At 45.2% G+C, this 12,763-nt stretch overlaps 1 protein-coding gene across 1 annotated transcript; it reads left to right on the top strand.

The window, feature by feature from the left end:
* The first annotated feature begins 22 nt into the window (after positions 1-22).
* zfyve28 (zinc finger, FYVE domain containing 28) lies at positions 23-10,907 on the top strand. Its single transcript, XM_027019600.2, has 14 exons — positions 23-380; positions 3,102-3,242; positions 3,382-3,519; positions 4,227-4,429; positions 4,633-4,722; positions 5,535-5,624; positions 5,751-5,852; positions 6,223-7,635; positions 7,828-7,920; positions 8,039-8,202; positions 8,683-8,799; positions 8,918-9,019; positions 9,157-9,260; positions 9,453-10,907. The coding sequence occupies exons 1-14, from the start codon at positions 342-344 to the stop codon at positions 9,582-9,584; spliced, it is 2,928 nt and encodes a 975-aa protein (XP_026875401.2). The 5' UTR covers positions 23-341; the 3' UTR covers positions 9,585-10,907.
* The last annotated feature ends 1,856 nt before the right edge of the window (positions 10,908-12,763 follow it).

Consider the following 12,763-nt stretch of genomic DNA (forward strand, 5'->3'; position numbering starts at 1 on the left):
CCGACGAAAATCCCTCTTGCCTCTTTGAGCCTACTTCCGCAGTCCGGCTAGCTATCCAGTTAGCAACGTACCTGCTCAGCTCAGTCATGAAAAGGACAGATTTTGGGGGAAGAGACGGCATCGGGACAAGTGGGTATAAGGGCCGAGGTCAACGCCGCCGTACACGCACGGCCGAATAACGCATCTTAAGGACCGCCAGTGACCTCGAAATTGTTTGAATTCAGGCTGCCCGCCGGCTGGTGAGGTAGACTAAGCGGCTAGCTAGCAGGCTCGTCAGGTAGCGTTAGCAACCTGGCTACTAACGGTCGCTAGCGAAGCTCGGTAAGCTGGCGACGTAACCAATGATGAATCGTTTCCGAAAGTGGCTGTACAAGCCAAAGGTAAGTTTGCCATCAATAACTGGACTTTTTTCTCTCTTTATTTAGCTGGCTACCGTTTACCGAACACCGACACATCCTTAACGCTGTAGTTGGCCATCTAGGCTAACTGAGGAGAGCCGACGCCGAGTGTGTTTGGACTGTCTTCTGTTTTCTGTGCGTCTCCAGTGTCGGTAAATCAGCTAGGTAGCCAGCGATTAGACCGTGTGTGCACCTTGCTGACGTTCCTGGTGGATGTTTCCACCTGATTGTATATTCCTGCTATCAAAATGACCTTTATTATGTGGGCTGTGTGAAAACCACAGCTAGCTTAGCCGTCATCACCCAGTGATTAAAGTAGACAGGTAGGTTAGCTTAGGATGCTAGCTCTGGTCAGCTTTCCCTGTCTGATGTTGGTCTGCCAGTAATGCAGACATTGAAAACCGGGTAGTAAAGTTCTGGATTTGACGAGTAAACAAATGGACACAACACTCCCCCTCCCTTGGTTTATGTTTCATCCATGTCGGACTAATTCTTTACTCAACAACTTTAGACTTTTTTATGTAAAACGTGACGTGGCCCGAGTCCGTGGTTAATTAACGATTGGATTAGGTCTGTGTGCTTGTCTGGGATTTAACTGGTGCACATCTTGTGAATAATTACTGCCTGCATGCAAGTCAGCAAGGTTGAGCAAATCAGACGTTGTTTCTAGCTCCGAGTATCCGCTACAGTGAGCAAGCCTTGGGCATGTCGTCAAAGGAACCCGATTCTGTCTTTAAGATCTACTTACTGACCCGCCTGTGAGGTTCCTTACAGATACTGTGATTGTTCACAGTTCCTGTCGTTTTGTGCCACATCGTGGCAAACAAATTTCATCATGGACTCAAAATAGCTGTCTAGAGCACGACTTTGTTGCCGCATTACAACAGAAAGTATATGCTGTAACAATACTGTCATAACTGTTAGGCATGACAAACCTTAGAAGTGTGCCAGGGTTCGCCTACACTGAAGTTGTGCTGTTACATGCTGCTAGCTATCTATGGGCACTTGTCTAATTTTGACGCTCGTCTAACTGTCGTGCTTACGATGTTTGTTACACACCGTTTGGCAAGTCAATGTGTTAATCAGTACTGTCTAACCTATTTGGTCAAATTTTACAACTCTGCAATATCTGGCATTTTAACATCCTTATTATGATAAACCATGCACTTTGCAGGCAGTTAGCAAGTATCAGCGTAAAGGAAACTATAAGATTTACTTGTAAAGGTTCAAGAGTCAAGGATTATTGAGATTTCAAGTCAAGAAGGAAAACCACAAAATTATATTATCACACTATTTCACAGACCAAATGGCAAAAGGAAGGAAAAAGCCAGCTGTGACGTGACTTCTGCCAAACCATACTACCCATCATCTTATTTCATTCTCAGACTAAGTTTTTCTTTGTTGTAGTTTACAGCTCCCAACTGTGCTTGTAGCACAACCCTGGTGACGTGTGGTGAACATGTACAGCAAGCGGTTTTGTTCAAGTCTGTTAAACTAGAGAATAGTAATTATTCTATGGCAGTTGGGCCTAAGCTTCTTGGTTGATTGAGTGTCTTGGATCTTGGGGTCTTTTGGGTGCAGTTACCCTCCTCACTGGTCTGGGTATCAGGCATGTGCCTCAGTCAATTTGTCACACGTGTGAATGAATGAATGAACATTTCTCCTGCATGTTCAAATACAGTCTAGTTTGTCTTGTGGACCTAAATACTGAACCCAAGTTTTATTGAATGTTGTAAGATTATTTAGCTAGCATGTGTAACAGTATAGATGGAAAATGCTTTTATTTCTCCCCAGATTCACTTTTATTTTGCCAATTATGTTACACCTATGAGGAATTTAATTTGGTAATTGCAAATAGCAATATGACATTTAACTTAATAAAGGATAAAAATATAGCATACTAGATACAAGAAAAGCCAAATGAGAACATGCGAATAGAATATTTGTGGCTCTGAGCAAAGTTAAGAAATAAACTATTATTTGCAGGATATTAGCATTTTTTATTTTTTCAGTTTTGCAGTGCAATGATGCATTGTTGCGCAGAGGTGACATCCACAATTAGTTCTGTGATGTTGGCCATTGTTGTTTTTAAAAAAATTATGCATATTACTAAATAAGTGGATCTTTAGTGGTGGGGTTTTGTGTTTGTTTGAATTAGTAAGGTGGACCTCTGTTGAATTATTGACCATGATTACTATGTAGAGAAAACCATAATCATAGGAGCATACTACACAACATGTCATAAGGCCTTAGTGGTCAAAGCTAGGCCAGTGCTGGGATCCACTCTGGAACTCTTCCCTACCAGACCCATGATGGCCTGCCTGGAGAAACAGGAGGAGGGCGGAGGTCTTCTTCTGGATCAGTGCCATGGCAGTCTTTTTAATTTTTCTTTATTATTGCTCACTTTGTGGATGTCTACACGCTCATGTGCATGTTCACGCATGGGGTCTTTCCTTAAAGAAAGGTCTTCAATCCTTAATATGCACAGTAACCAGGGTTGTTGCTTAATCAAGGGGGTTCCCAACTTCAGTCCTCTTGAACAGTTCCGAGTATAACTTACCCCAGCACATCTGATCTATGTTGTGGCATGAAAAATTGTATAGGACTATGGGTGTTTGATACATATATATTAGATCCCTTTTAAGTGGATCTAATTCCTATTAGATGCCGTGCACTCATGGCTCTTCCTTTGGTGTGACGCAGAGGTCGGACCCCCAGCTACTGGCACAGTTCTACTATGCAGACGAGGAGCTGAATCAGGTGGCCTCGGAGCTGGACAGCCTGGATGGCAGGAAGGACCCTCAGAGGTGCACGCTACTGATCAACCAGTTCCGCTCCTGCCAGGTAGAGGCCCCCGTCCCATCTTCACAGCTCCGCCCCCCACCACGCTGCAAACTCATGGTGGAACTTTAGGTGTGACGGGGGATGACCTCATGTTGAGTTGTGCTGGTCTTTTTTCCCCTCTGCTCCTCTCCCTAAGCAGGACAACGTGCTGAACATCATAAACCAGATCATGGACGAGTGTATACCGGAAGACAGGGCCAACAGGGACTTCTGCGTCAAATTCCCAGAGGAAATCCGTCATGATAATCTTGCAGGACAGCTGTGGTTCGGGGCGGAGGTACACTCCGGGTTTGATGGGTCTGCTCCTCTCAAGCCTTCTTCCTTTTGCCATCTTGGGAACAGGTTTTGCCAGACACTGTCCCCTAATTCTGCTTATTGTCTTGAAAAGTGAGGATTGCAAGGATAAAATAAAGGTTGTGCTTTCTTCGGTGACGCCTGCCTGCAGTGGATTTGACCCCTGTTTCCTTCCTCCCCCTCTCTGTTTTAGTCATAGCCAGTTCCCACCCATCTGGCAATTTCCACTGTAACACCAACTAGAGAGGGCAAGGGCTGTCACGTGCAGTAACGTGCTTCCTCTGAGACACGTGCAGCCAGTCACCACATCATCTCAAGCTACAGCTGATGCAGCGTCAGGCACCTGGAGGATGGGGTTATCCACCCCCTTTCTTTTGCATGAGCTCATAGATGCCCATGATTGGCCAGTTTAGCTGTAATTGGCGCGCGCGCGAGAGAGAGAGAGAGAGAGAGAGGGAGAGAGAGAGAGACCATGCCAACCCTCTCTCCCTGAGAGCACAGCCAATTTTTTTTTTTTTTTTTTCCCCCCCCCTCTTGCTCTCTCAGGTTCCCAGCCACTGGTAGCTGTGGCATCATCTGGGATCGAAATCACAGTCTCGAGATGATAGGGCAAATACTTTTCTGTTGCACCACTCGGGAGCCCCCGCAGTGAATTTGATGCTGTGTATTTGACACTGACCCTGTCTCCAGTGCCTGGCGGCCGGCTCTATCATCATGAACCGCGAGATCGAGAGCATGGCGATGCGCCCGCTGGCTAAAGACCTGACGCGCAGTCTGGAGGAAGTGCGCAACATCACACGTGACCAAGCACTGCGAGACCTCAACTTCTACACGGAGCGCATGAGGCACGCTCTGCGGCACTTCGACGGCCTGTTCGCCGAGTTCGAGCTCAGGTAGGCTCTCTGACGGTGAAGGTCAACACATGGGGACGACACCCTGGGCGGAGGGCTACTTTGTCAGATTATGTCACACCACAGCGTATTATGTTAAGTCATGTTGCTAACGTTGTTGGCTGTAATTGTCGTTGTAATTGAATTGTTAGTGCATTGCCAGACAGTGTGTTTCTCACGTGGTGTTTGTGTGGATTGTGTTGTAGTTATGTGTCAGCCATGGTGCCTGTGAAATCTCCAAGAGAATACTACGTTCAGCAGGAAGTGATTGTACTCTTCTGTGAAACTGTAGAGAGGTGAGTGACTGATACACACATACAAGTCTGTAGCAGTTGTACACTTACAAGGACTCATGCATAGATCATCTGCAAGACTGCTGTACTCCATTTTAATATTCTTGCTAACATGGGCCAGACTTGGCCTTTCTATGCCCTGGATCCAAACTTTCTCAAGAGCCCTCTTTCTAAAGATATACACACTCAGTGTTTTGTGTACCCTACTAAGGGCTGTGTGCACAGGCAACATAATTGACAGGAGGCGGACCATCTCCATGTCGAGAAGTTTCATGGTTGGTTAATGCAGGTGGACCATAACATTTTTAGTTGCTGATTCCAGAGCTCATGGCAGTTACACACACACTTTCTCAAGCAGAGCACTCGCTTAGTGATGCCTATCCACCTGTAACTTTGGTCATTCGTATTTTGTGTGGAACAGGTTTAAATGCAATGAATGTTTTTCTCCTTTGATAGATTTTTTTTTTTTTTATGGCTAGTAGTAGTAGTAGTAGTAGTAGTAGTAGTAAACGTTGTATCCTAGGCATCATAATGGCACACACTGAAATAACTTTTAGCCTTAACCTTTACCGCTGTCCTATGCGCACATGACAGACATAAGTTGTGTAAAGCCTATGCTGAAATCATATTTAAATACACCTTGTTATTATGATTTATTAAATAGCCTGCTAAGTTTTTTTAAATTTTCTGATTGGATGATGTAATTTTTATGTTGAAGTAATTCAAAAATAAAAATTGATGGACTTGCTGTCCATGGGCAAAAATTGGATCACTATATGAATTCAACAATTCCCTGTGTGACATTAATTTTCAAGGGCTCTAAAGCTTGACTATCTCACTCAAGACATGATCGATGACTATGAACCTGCTCTGATGTTTACAATTCCCCGACTAGCTATTGTCTGGTGAGTGATTTATTCACTTCATGCTACTCTAGATGAATGTCTCACATGAATCAGCATTTTCATTTTGCTTCAGTAAAACACTGTTCTGTAGGCAGTTAAATTTGTGTTTTTACGGTGTGTCATTAGTGGACTTGTGGTATATCCTGATGGACCTCTGAACCTGGAAAACAAACCAGAGGACATGTCTGAACTCTTCCGGCCTTTTCGCACTTTACTGAAGAAAATAAGGTACTTCTGTGTTCGTAGTACTTCTTGATATCTAGTATGTCAGGTGTTTCATAGTGTTTCTTGACCTGTCTAATCTCTCTCACTACAGCTTGGAGACTCCGTAAGGAGGACAAAGTACTGTTTGTGTACTGGTTAAACCACTCGGGTCTGTCTTTTGGACTTTGCTCATTTCTTTGCCTGCATGGCCTCTACAATACCTTTGTGAGCTGCAGAATAAACACATGCCACCAGCGGATCCTTGTGGTCATCAGCTCGCTTTACTGTTCCCATGGCACTTATGACAGTGTGTGACTTCAGGAGCAGCCTGCCCGTGTTCGTCTGCCTGGCCTTTAGCACAGTTATACACGCTGTTTTTGTGTTCATGTTGCAGGGACCTGCTGCAGACCCTGACAGAGGAGGAGCTGACCACCCTGGAGCGCAGTCTGTGCATCTCCCAGGACGGAGAGTTTCCCAGAGGCCCCGACACCTCCTCCAGCCCAGAGCCGGCCAACCCCCCCTCCGTCGGCACCGAGAGCCAGGGGCAGGAGCCACAGAAAGAGCTGGACGGGGCAGCAGACCTCACTCCATGCAGCTCCCTGGTAGAGGAGGACGGAGAGTGGGGGGAGGATGAGGAAAAGGAGAAGGTTCTGAGTGAGGAAGTGGAGGGCACAGACGTGGACCTGGCCTGCTCCATGCAGTACGACGAGGAGGAGATCGAGCAGCTCAATATAATGGTGCACCGCGTAGGTGACCAGATGTCCACGTTGCTCTCCCCACCCAGCCAGAGGCCGTCTCCGTCTCACCAGCCGCAGACGCCCCAAGGGTCGGACCCGGGGGGGTCCGGCGCATCCTCCAGTACTGAGAGCTCCCCCCGCCACGTGCCTGGACCTTACCGGGGGGAAGATGAGCGTGTCTTCTTCATGGACGACCTGGAAGGGCTGGGGGGTGGGGGGTGTAGGGTGGCCAGCGCAGGGGATGGCCACGAAGGACAACGAGCCGTTCCCACCTCTCCTGCGCATACCAGCCCTGCTGCTTCAACCACCTGTAACGGTTGGATGACGGCCTGTCAGTCAAATGGGTCGATCGGTAAGAGCAGCCAGTGTGATGACCCCTGCTCTGAACTCGTGGTAACCTCGGACATGTTGCCACTAGTAAATAGCTGGGCAGGGTCACAGGAGGATGGGGGGGTGGAGACCGCCGAGGTCATTGCCCATCGGACAGGGGGAATGAAGCTGTCTGCCACAGTGATTTTCAATCCGCGCTCGCCCAGTCTGTCCGACCTAGCCGTGGTCCTGCCCAATCCACCAGACAGCCCCACCGCGCCGCAGGGCGCTGCTCTGGTGGCTACGCACTGCCTGCTCAACTCTTGCGTCTGCTGTGCCGCCGGCTGTGTCGATGGCCGCGACGACCCCGTCGCCACGGAGACCGGTGCCTCTGGAGGCAGCGAGCCCGTGAGCCTTGACAAATGTAAGCTCGCAGTCACCAGCTCTGTTATCCAGTCAGCGGTGGGGTCCTCAAGTGTGGTGAAAGGAGACGCATCGATGCCCCTGCACCATCCGCCTACCCTGCAAGCAGGGGAGGAGGAGGAGGAGGAGGAGGGAGAGAGCCTCTCCCAGTCCTCGTGCTGTGAGAAGTGCCTTGGCAGCAGTGCTAGCACCACGCCGTCCCAGGACGGAGACTCTGGGGAGAGGGGTACAGGGGATGGTTGCCCCAGTTGGGACAGAGCTTGCAAGGGGGTGACTGGCACTGGAGCAAATGAACGAGAGGACAAACGGTCCAAAGAGGAGGACAGAAAGAGCTCCAGGTGGGTGAGGGTGGGACTGTGGGTGTGTTTGAAGAATGAGTGAGATCAACGCATAGTTTCATTCTTTTAATTTTTATGTGCTTTTTCTAGTTAGATGCTGCTTCCTGTATTTCACAGAGGTTCAAGATTGAGCCCTTCTTAATTCTTTTTTTTTCTGTTCCTGTTTTTGTTGCCTTGTCTGGTGGGCTGCAGCTTACTGGAGTCCCCTCCCAGTTCAGGCACCAGTAGTGATTGTGAAAGTGTGTCCGTCACCACATGCAGTCTGTCCAGTGCATGCACACCCAGGTAAACAACTCTGTTTAACTATTTAGTTATTTTAACATTAAATTCTGACACACAAATAAATACACCAGCTGTTGTCCTTTGGTGACCTGTCTGTTCTGTCTCACTGTCTGCCATTCAGCTCTGGCAGTAGTCTGACCACCAGCACAGAGATGTTAGAGGATCTCGATCACCAGGAAGTTCAGATAGCCCTGCAGGCTGCCAGACTGGCTGCTCACAACAAAATACGTTCACGTTTCCATAGCAGCAGTGACCTCATCCATCGCCTGTTTGTCTGTATATCAGGTATGCGCTCACTCTGATCCTAATCGAATGCACAGTTGTTGCTGTAATGACGTCTTGGCTCTTTGTCTTCCCTTGACTGTACATCTACATATAGTATATTCCTACTGTGTGTGCCTGTAGTTTGCTGTCTGCTTTGGTGAGAATAGTCTTTTCAGTTAAACAGATAATTATCGTGGTCACTGTTAGATTTACACTATCCAGTTGAAAAAGAAAACCCTAAGGTTAAAATGTCTTGTAGCAGCACACTTTAGTTTGCCTATTTTGTTTTCTTGTTGCCCAAGTTTATATCTAAGGTTTAAAAAATATCTATATTCCGTCGTATTACACTTTCTGGAGAAAACCTGTACCATCTTAAAAACAAGTCAACCTAACTTTCACTACTTGGATTAGAGATATGGTTTCTTAAAAGCTTATCTCGTATATGACCTGTTGCCACGTTATGGCTGTATTTTCAGGTGGTTTGTTTTTTTTTGTCTTCAGGTGTGGCTGATCAGTTGCAAACGAACTATGCAAGTGACCTGCGGAGCATCCTGAAGACGCTGTTCGAGGTCATGGCAACGAAGTGTGAACAGGGGGACAGCGAGAAGCAGAAGAAAGGCCAGTAACTGAGAATGAAGGGCTTTGCCGACTCACGTGGGTTTGTGGGGCCCCACGGGCCTGCGCCAGAGTGCAGAGCGTTCCGCCTTGACTGTCTGTCTGATCTGTTGTTCTGCAGGGTCCCGAGTGGGAAGTGCCAGACTAGAAGATTGCGCCCTCTGCCAGGAGTCTATGTCTTCATCCGAGCTCGCAGCCAAAGCTCGCAACGGCCAGTTTGAAGGTGTTCCGTCATGTCTGAAGGACAAAGAGAATGTTGCTTTAATGCACTCTGTTTAAAGCAGCAGATCGTGACGCCAGAATAGCGCCCTCTAGCTGTAGATTTCCCCCCCATCACGTGGCCCTCCTCTCTCCCCACAGACCCTCCTGAGTGGGTTCCGGACGAGGCCTGCAGCTCCTGCGTCTCCTGCAAGGCTCCGTTCACCGTCATCCGGAGGAAACATCACTGTAGGAGCTGTGGGAAGGTACGGCCCGGCACGCCTGCTTCAGGCCTGACTGTGCTCCTGATTTTAAACGTGGCAGCACAGAGAAACGTGTTTCAAACTACCGTGTGTGTGTGTGTGTGTGTGTGTGTGTGTGTGTGTGTGTGTGTGTGTGTGTGTGTGTGTGTGTGTGTGTGTGTGTGTGTGTGTGTGTGTGTGTGTGTTTTTTTGCAGATATTCTGCTCTCGCTGCTCTTCACACTCAGCCCCGCTGCCCCGCTACGGTCAGATGAAGCCCGTGAGGGTGTGCACTCACTGCTACATGTTTCACGTCACGCCTTTCTACAGTGACAGGGCCGGAGTCTGACAGTAACTGTCACCTTGCACCAACCCGCCAACACGAGCACTCTGCGTCCAGAGCCGCAGTTTTGTGTTTGTGCGCACACATGCACATTTATTTAACTTCAAAATGCGTACATTTAAACATGAGTACACTAAATCTTAAACACTACTTAATAATGCAGGCAGCCCCAAGAATAAATCAGCTTTCAAGGCACGATTGTAAAAAATGATGTAAAGATAATAAATGCATCTTAGCAAGCACAAACCCCTTCTGTCGCCCTGCAAAACGGAAGCCAAAGTATTTGTCATAGGGCTTCCCTTTTTAATCTGAACTCTTGTTTTGCTTTTAAAGAGCATGATTCCTCCCCCCGCCCCCTCCCCCGATGCATCCTGGTCCTGGTCTTGGTGAGTCTTGCTCACTGGCCTCAGAACAGGTGCCAAAATAATAATAATCAACTGCTTTCTGTCGGCTGTTAGCAGGGAAGGTTTTTTTGGTAATGGCAGCTTGACTAAGTAGTGCCAGACGTTCTATAGGGCTCAGATTTCCTTACTGAATGTAAACCATGACAAACATGAGCAACTGTGACGAGTATGAAGACAATAATATTAACACAATCCACACCATTGATTATGCCTGTGTGGTCATCATAGCACACTTTGTTTTTTTATTGTTATTGCTATTCTTATTCAAATATTTTTATTTATGAAATAATGCTGCTCTCTGTAATGTATAGGAGTGAGGCTTTGGGATATGTGGAATGGCCAAAAAAGAGTTACATGTATATATGCTGAACTTCATTAAGTGATTTTAAGTATATGATAAAAGAGCAAAATCCTTCTTGCTTTTACTGGCAATGAATGTGCATCACTGCAGACTTGGATGAGACACTGATACTGCACCTGCAACCCCTCACCAACACTGTTCTGAACTTCTGTACCAGTGTCTGAGCCTTCATCTGTTCATGACGAGCAGTGTAATTTGATTTTTCGTTCTCAAATCTTTTTTTTTTTTTTTTTTTTTTTTTTTTTTTTTTTTTTTTTTTTCTTTTGGAGTGAGAAATGAGGAAATACATGAAATATGATCCTTATCCATTCTGATCTCTACCGCACTGGCATGGTTTTGTGGTCTAAAGATGCACCTGACCAGGTGTAAAGGACAGTGGATGAGGGGTAAACAAATAGGATTTGGGCTTTACACGGAGATGTCTATCGATATCCTTGATGTACCCCCTTCAGTACAGGCGGATACTAGCCGCCCCTTCACTGAGTTCCTCTAAATAATTTACCACAAATCAGTCATTAGTACCCCCAATATAAAAAAACAATAAATAAATACATACACCACCCAGTCTTCTCAGGCTATAGTGTTTATGCTGGTTCGTTTTGTGCAGTTGGGTGACACAATAGAATTTTCCTTTGCTTGCAGCTGCCATATGTAATCTAGTCATGATTATTGGCTCAAGTGGCCTGCAGTGTTGGTTTTTGTTGTCACCAGAAATTTATATGTATAAAAAAAATCAAACTTGGCAATTAACACACACTTAGGATTTATTTATTTGATTCCAATTTTGTAATTTTTAGATAGTTTATTTAAATTTGATTTGAAAAGTAATGTGTGAGAAATGTTTACGGTAATATTATTTAGCAGAAAATTGCTTGGGAAATTAATATCAAGACTTTTTTTTTTTTGGTTTGTTTTTGTATAAAGAAGGCAAATTGGCCCTTAATACATACTGTAGCTAACCCAAGGATTAAACAGATTTACAAACTACTGCTGCAAAATAGTGCTGCATTTAGAGTTGCTAAATCCCTGTAACGCCCATCCTTTCTGTATTTAATGTCCTTTTTGCCTACCTCTGCACCAATCCACTTTTTAGTTTTGTTATGCTTTTTAGTATGAGCTAACTAAGCATTTCTTGCTGTTTGTAAAATTTAGGAGTTACAGTACTTATGAAAGGAGGAAAAATATCAAGACTTTATTGATGTAATTTGTTTTATTTACATTGTTCATCCCAATCAGGTAAGGAGCAAAAGCCCTTATTTATAATGGGAGGCTGGCTGTCATTCTAGTTACGTGATGACAAACCTTTAGTCAGGTCGGTACCACATTGGATAAGACATACTTTACAGGCTTAACTGATCTACTGAAACACACTTTACTTACTTTATTACAGCCGATTAAGTGCGTTAACATCTGAGTTGTATGCATGCTTTCATATATATATATATATATATATATATATATATATATATATATTCAGTGTTTGCTCAAGCTTTTTAATGAAATTCACTACTTTAAATTTCAATTTTTGCTTTTTGTTCCATTAAGACTCACGCACAATGCTCAATAAGCCCCGCCCCCCCCCCCCTTTTGAGGGCACTCTGTCTGCATAGTCACTTTATTTCATTCTAAAACCACTTGCCTTCACGTCCTCACTCACGCGATCAGATCTTGCCTCATTGCACATACCTCTGCATTAAGAATGCTGCATTCACAGAATGCTCAGAGATTTGACAATGTAGGCTGATCGAGGTTTTTTTTATTAGTTATTATTTATTTATTTATTTCCTTCTTTCCTTTAGCTAGCAAGCCAGAGAGAAGTGTAAACATGCCTCAGGATATCTCATTTTTGCATCAGTATTTCCATCATTTAATAATTACATATAGCCCCCCAGATAATTGATTTTCCTAATTCTGCAGAGCTAATGTAATAATATGACAGTACAGTGTGCTTGCTATTAATACTAAATGCTGGCTCCTAAATCAGTCCTGCTTTGTCAAACCCATTGTCTGGTATCCTCAATGTTTGAGGCCCTCTTACAGCAGAACTCAATGTACGTAGTACATCAGTGGCTGCTACTGCTAAGCTTTAAAAAACAAAAAATAGTACCTCTTTATGGCTCAGTCTTTATCTTCGTATTAATCAGACAATTATTGTATTATCATCTGCAGCTGAATAACCAGCTGTCACACAGCTGGACAGCCAGTCATATCTGCTATTAGAGCTCATGGAGAACATCAAAGCCGCTCATTATTAGAATACAAAATATACATGTACACGTTCGTTGCAATTAGAATGTAGGAAGCCCATGTACGGTAAAATAGGATCAAATCTTGGCAGTTGTGTTTCTGATTAGGCAGTTTTCCTAATCAATCCCTTTTTTCTCCATCGCGTTGCTTCCATTTCTGATGTCACTGCTGTT

The sequence above is a fragment of the Electrophorus electricus genome, chromosome 13 (genome assembly GCF_013358815.1).
Source record: "Electrophorus electricus isolate fEleEle1 chromosome 13, fEleEle1.pri, whole genome shotgun sequence".
In the NCBI taxonomy this organism is placed as follows: domain Eukaryota; kingdom Metazoa; phylum Chordata; class Actinopteri; order Gymnotiformes; family Gymnotidae; genus Electrophorus; species Electrophorus electricus.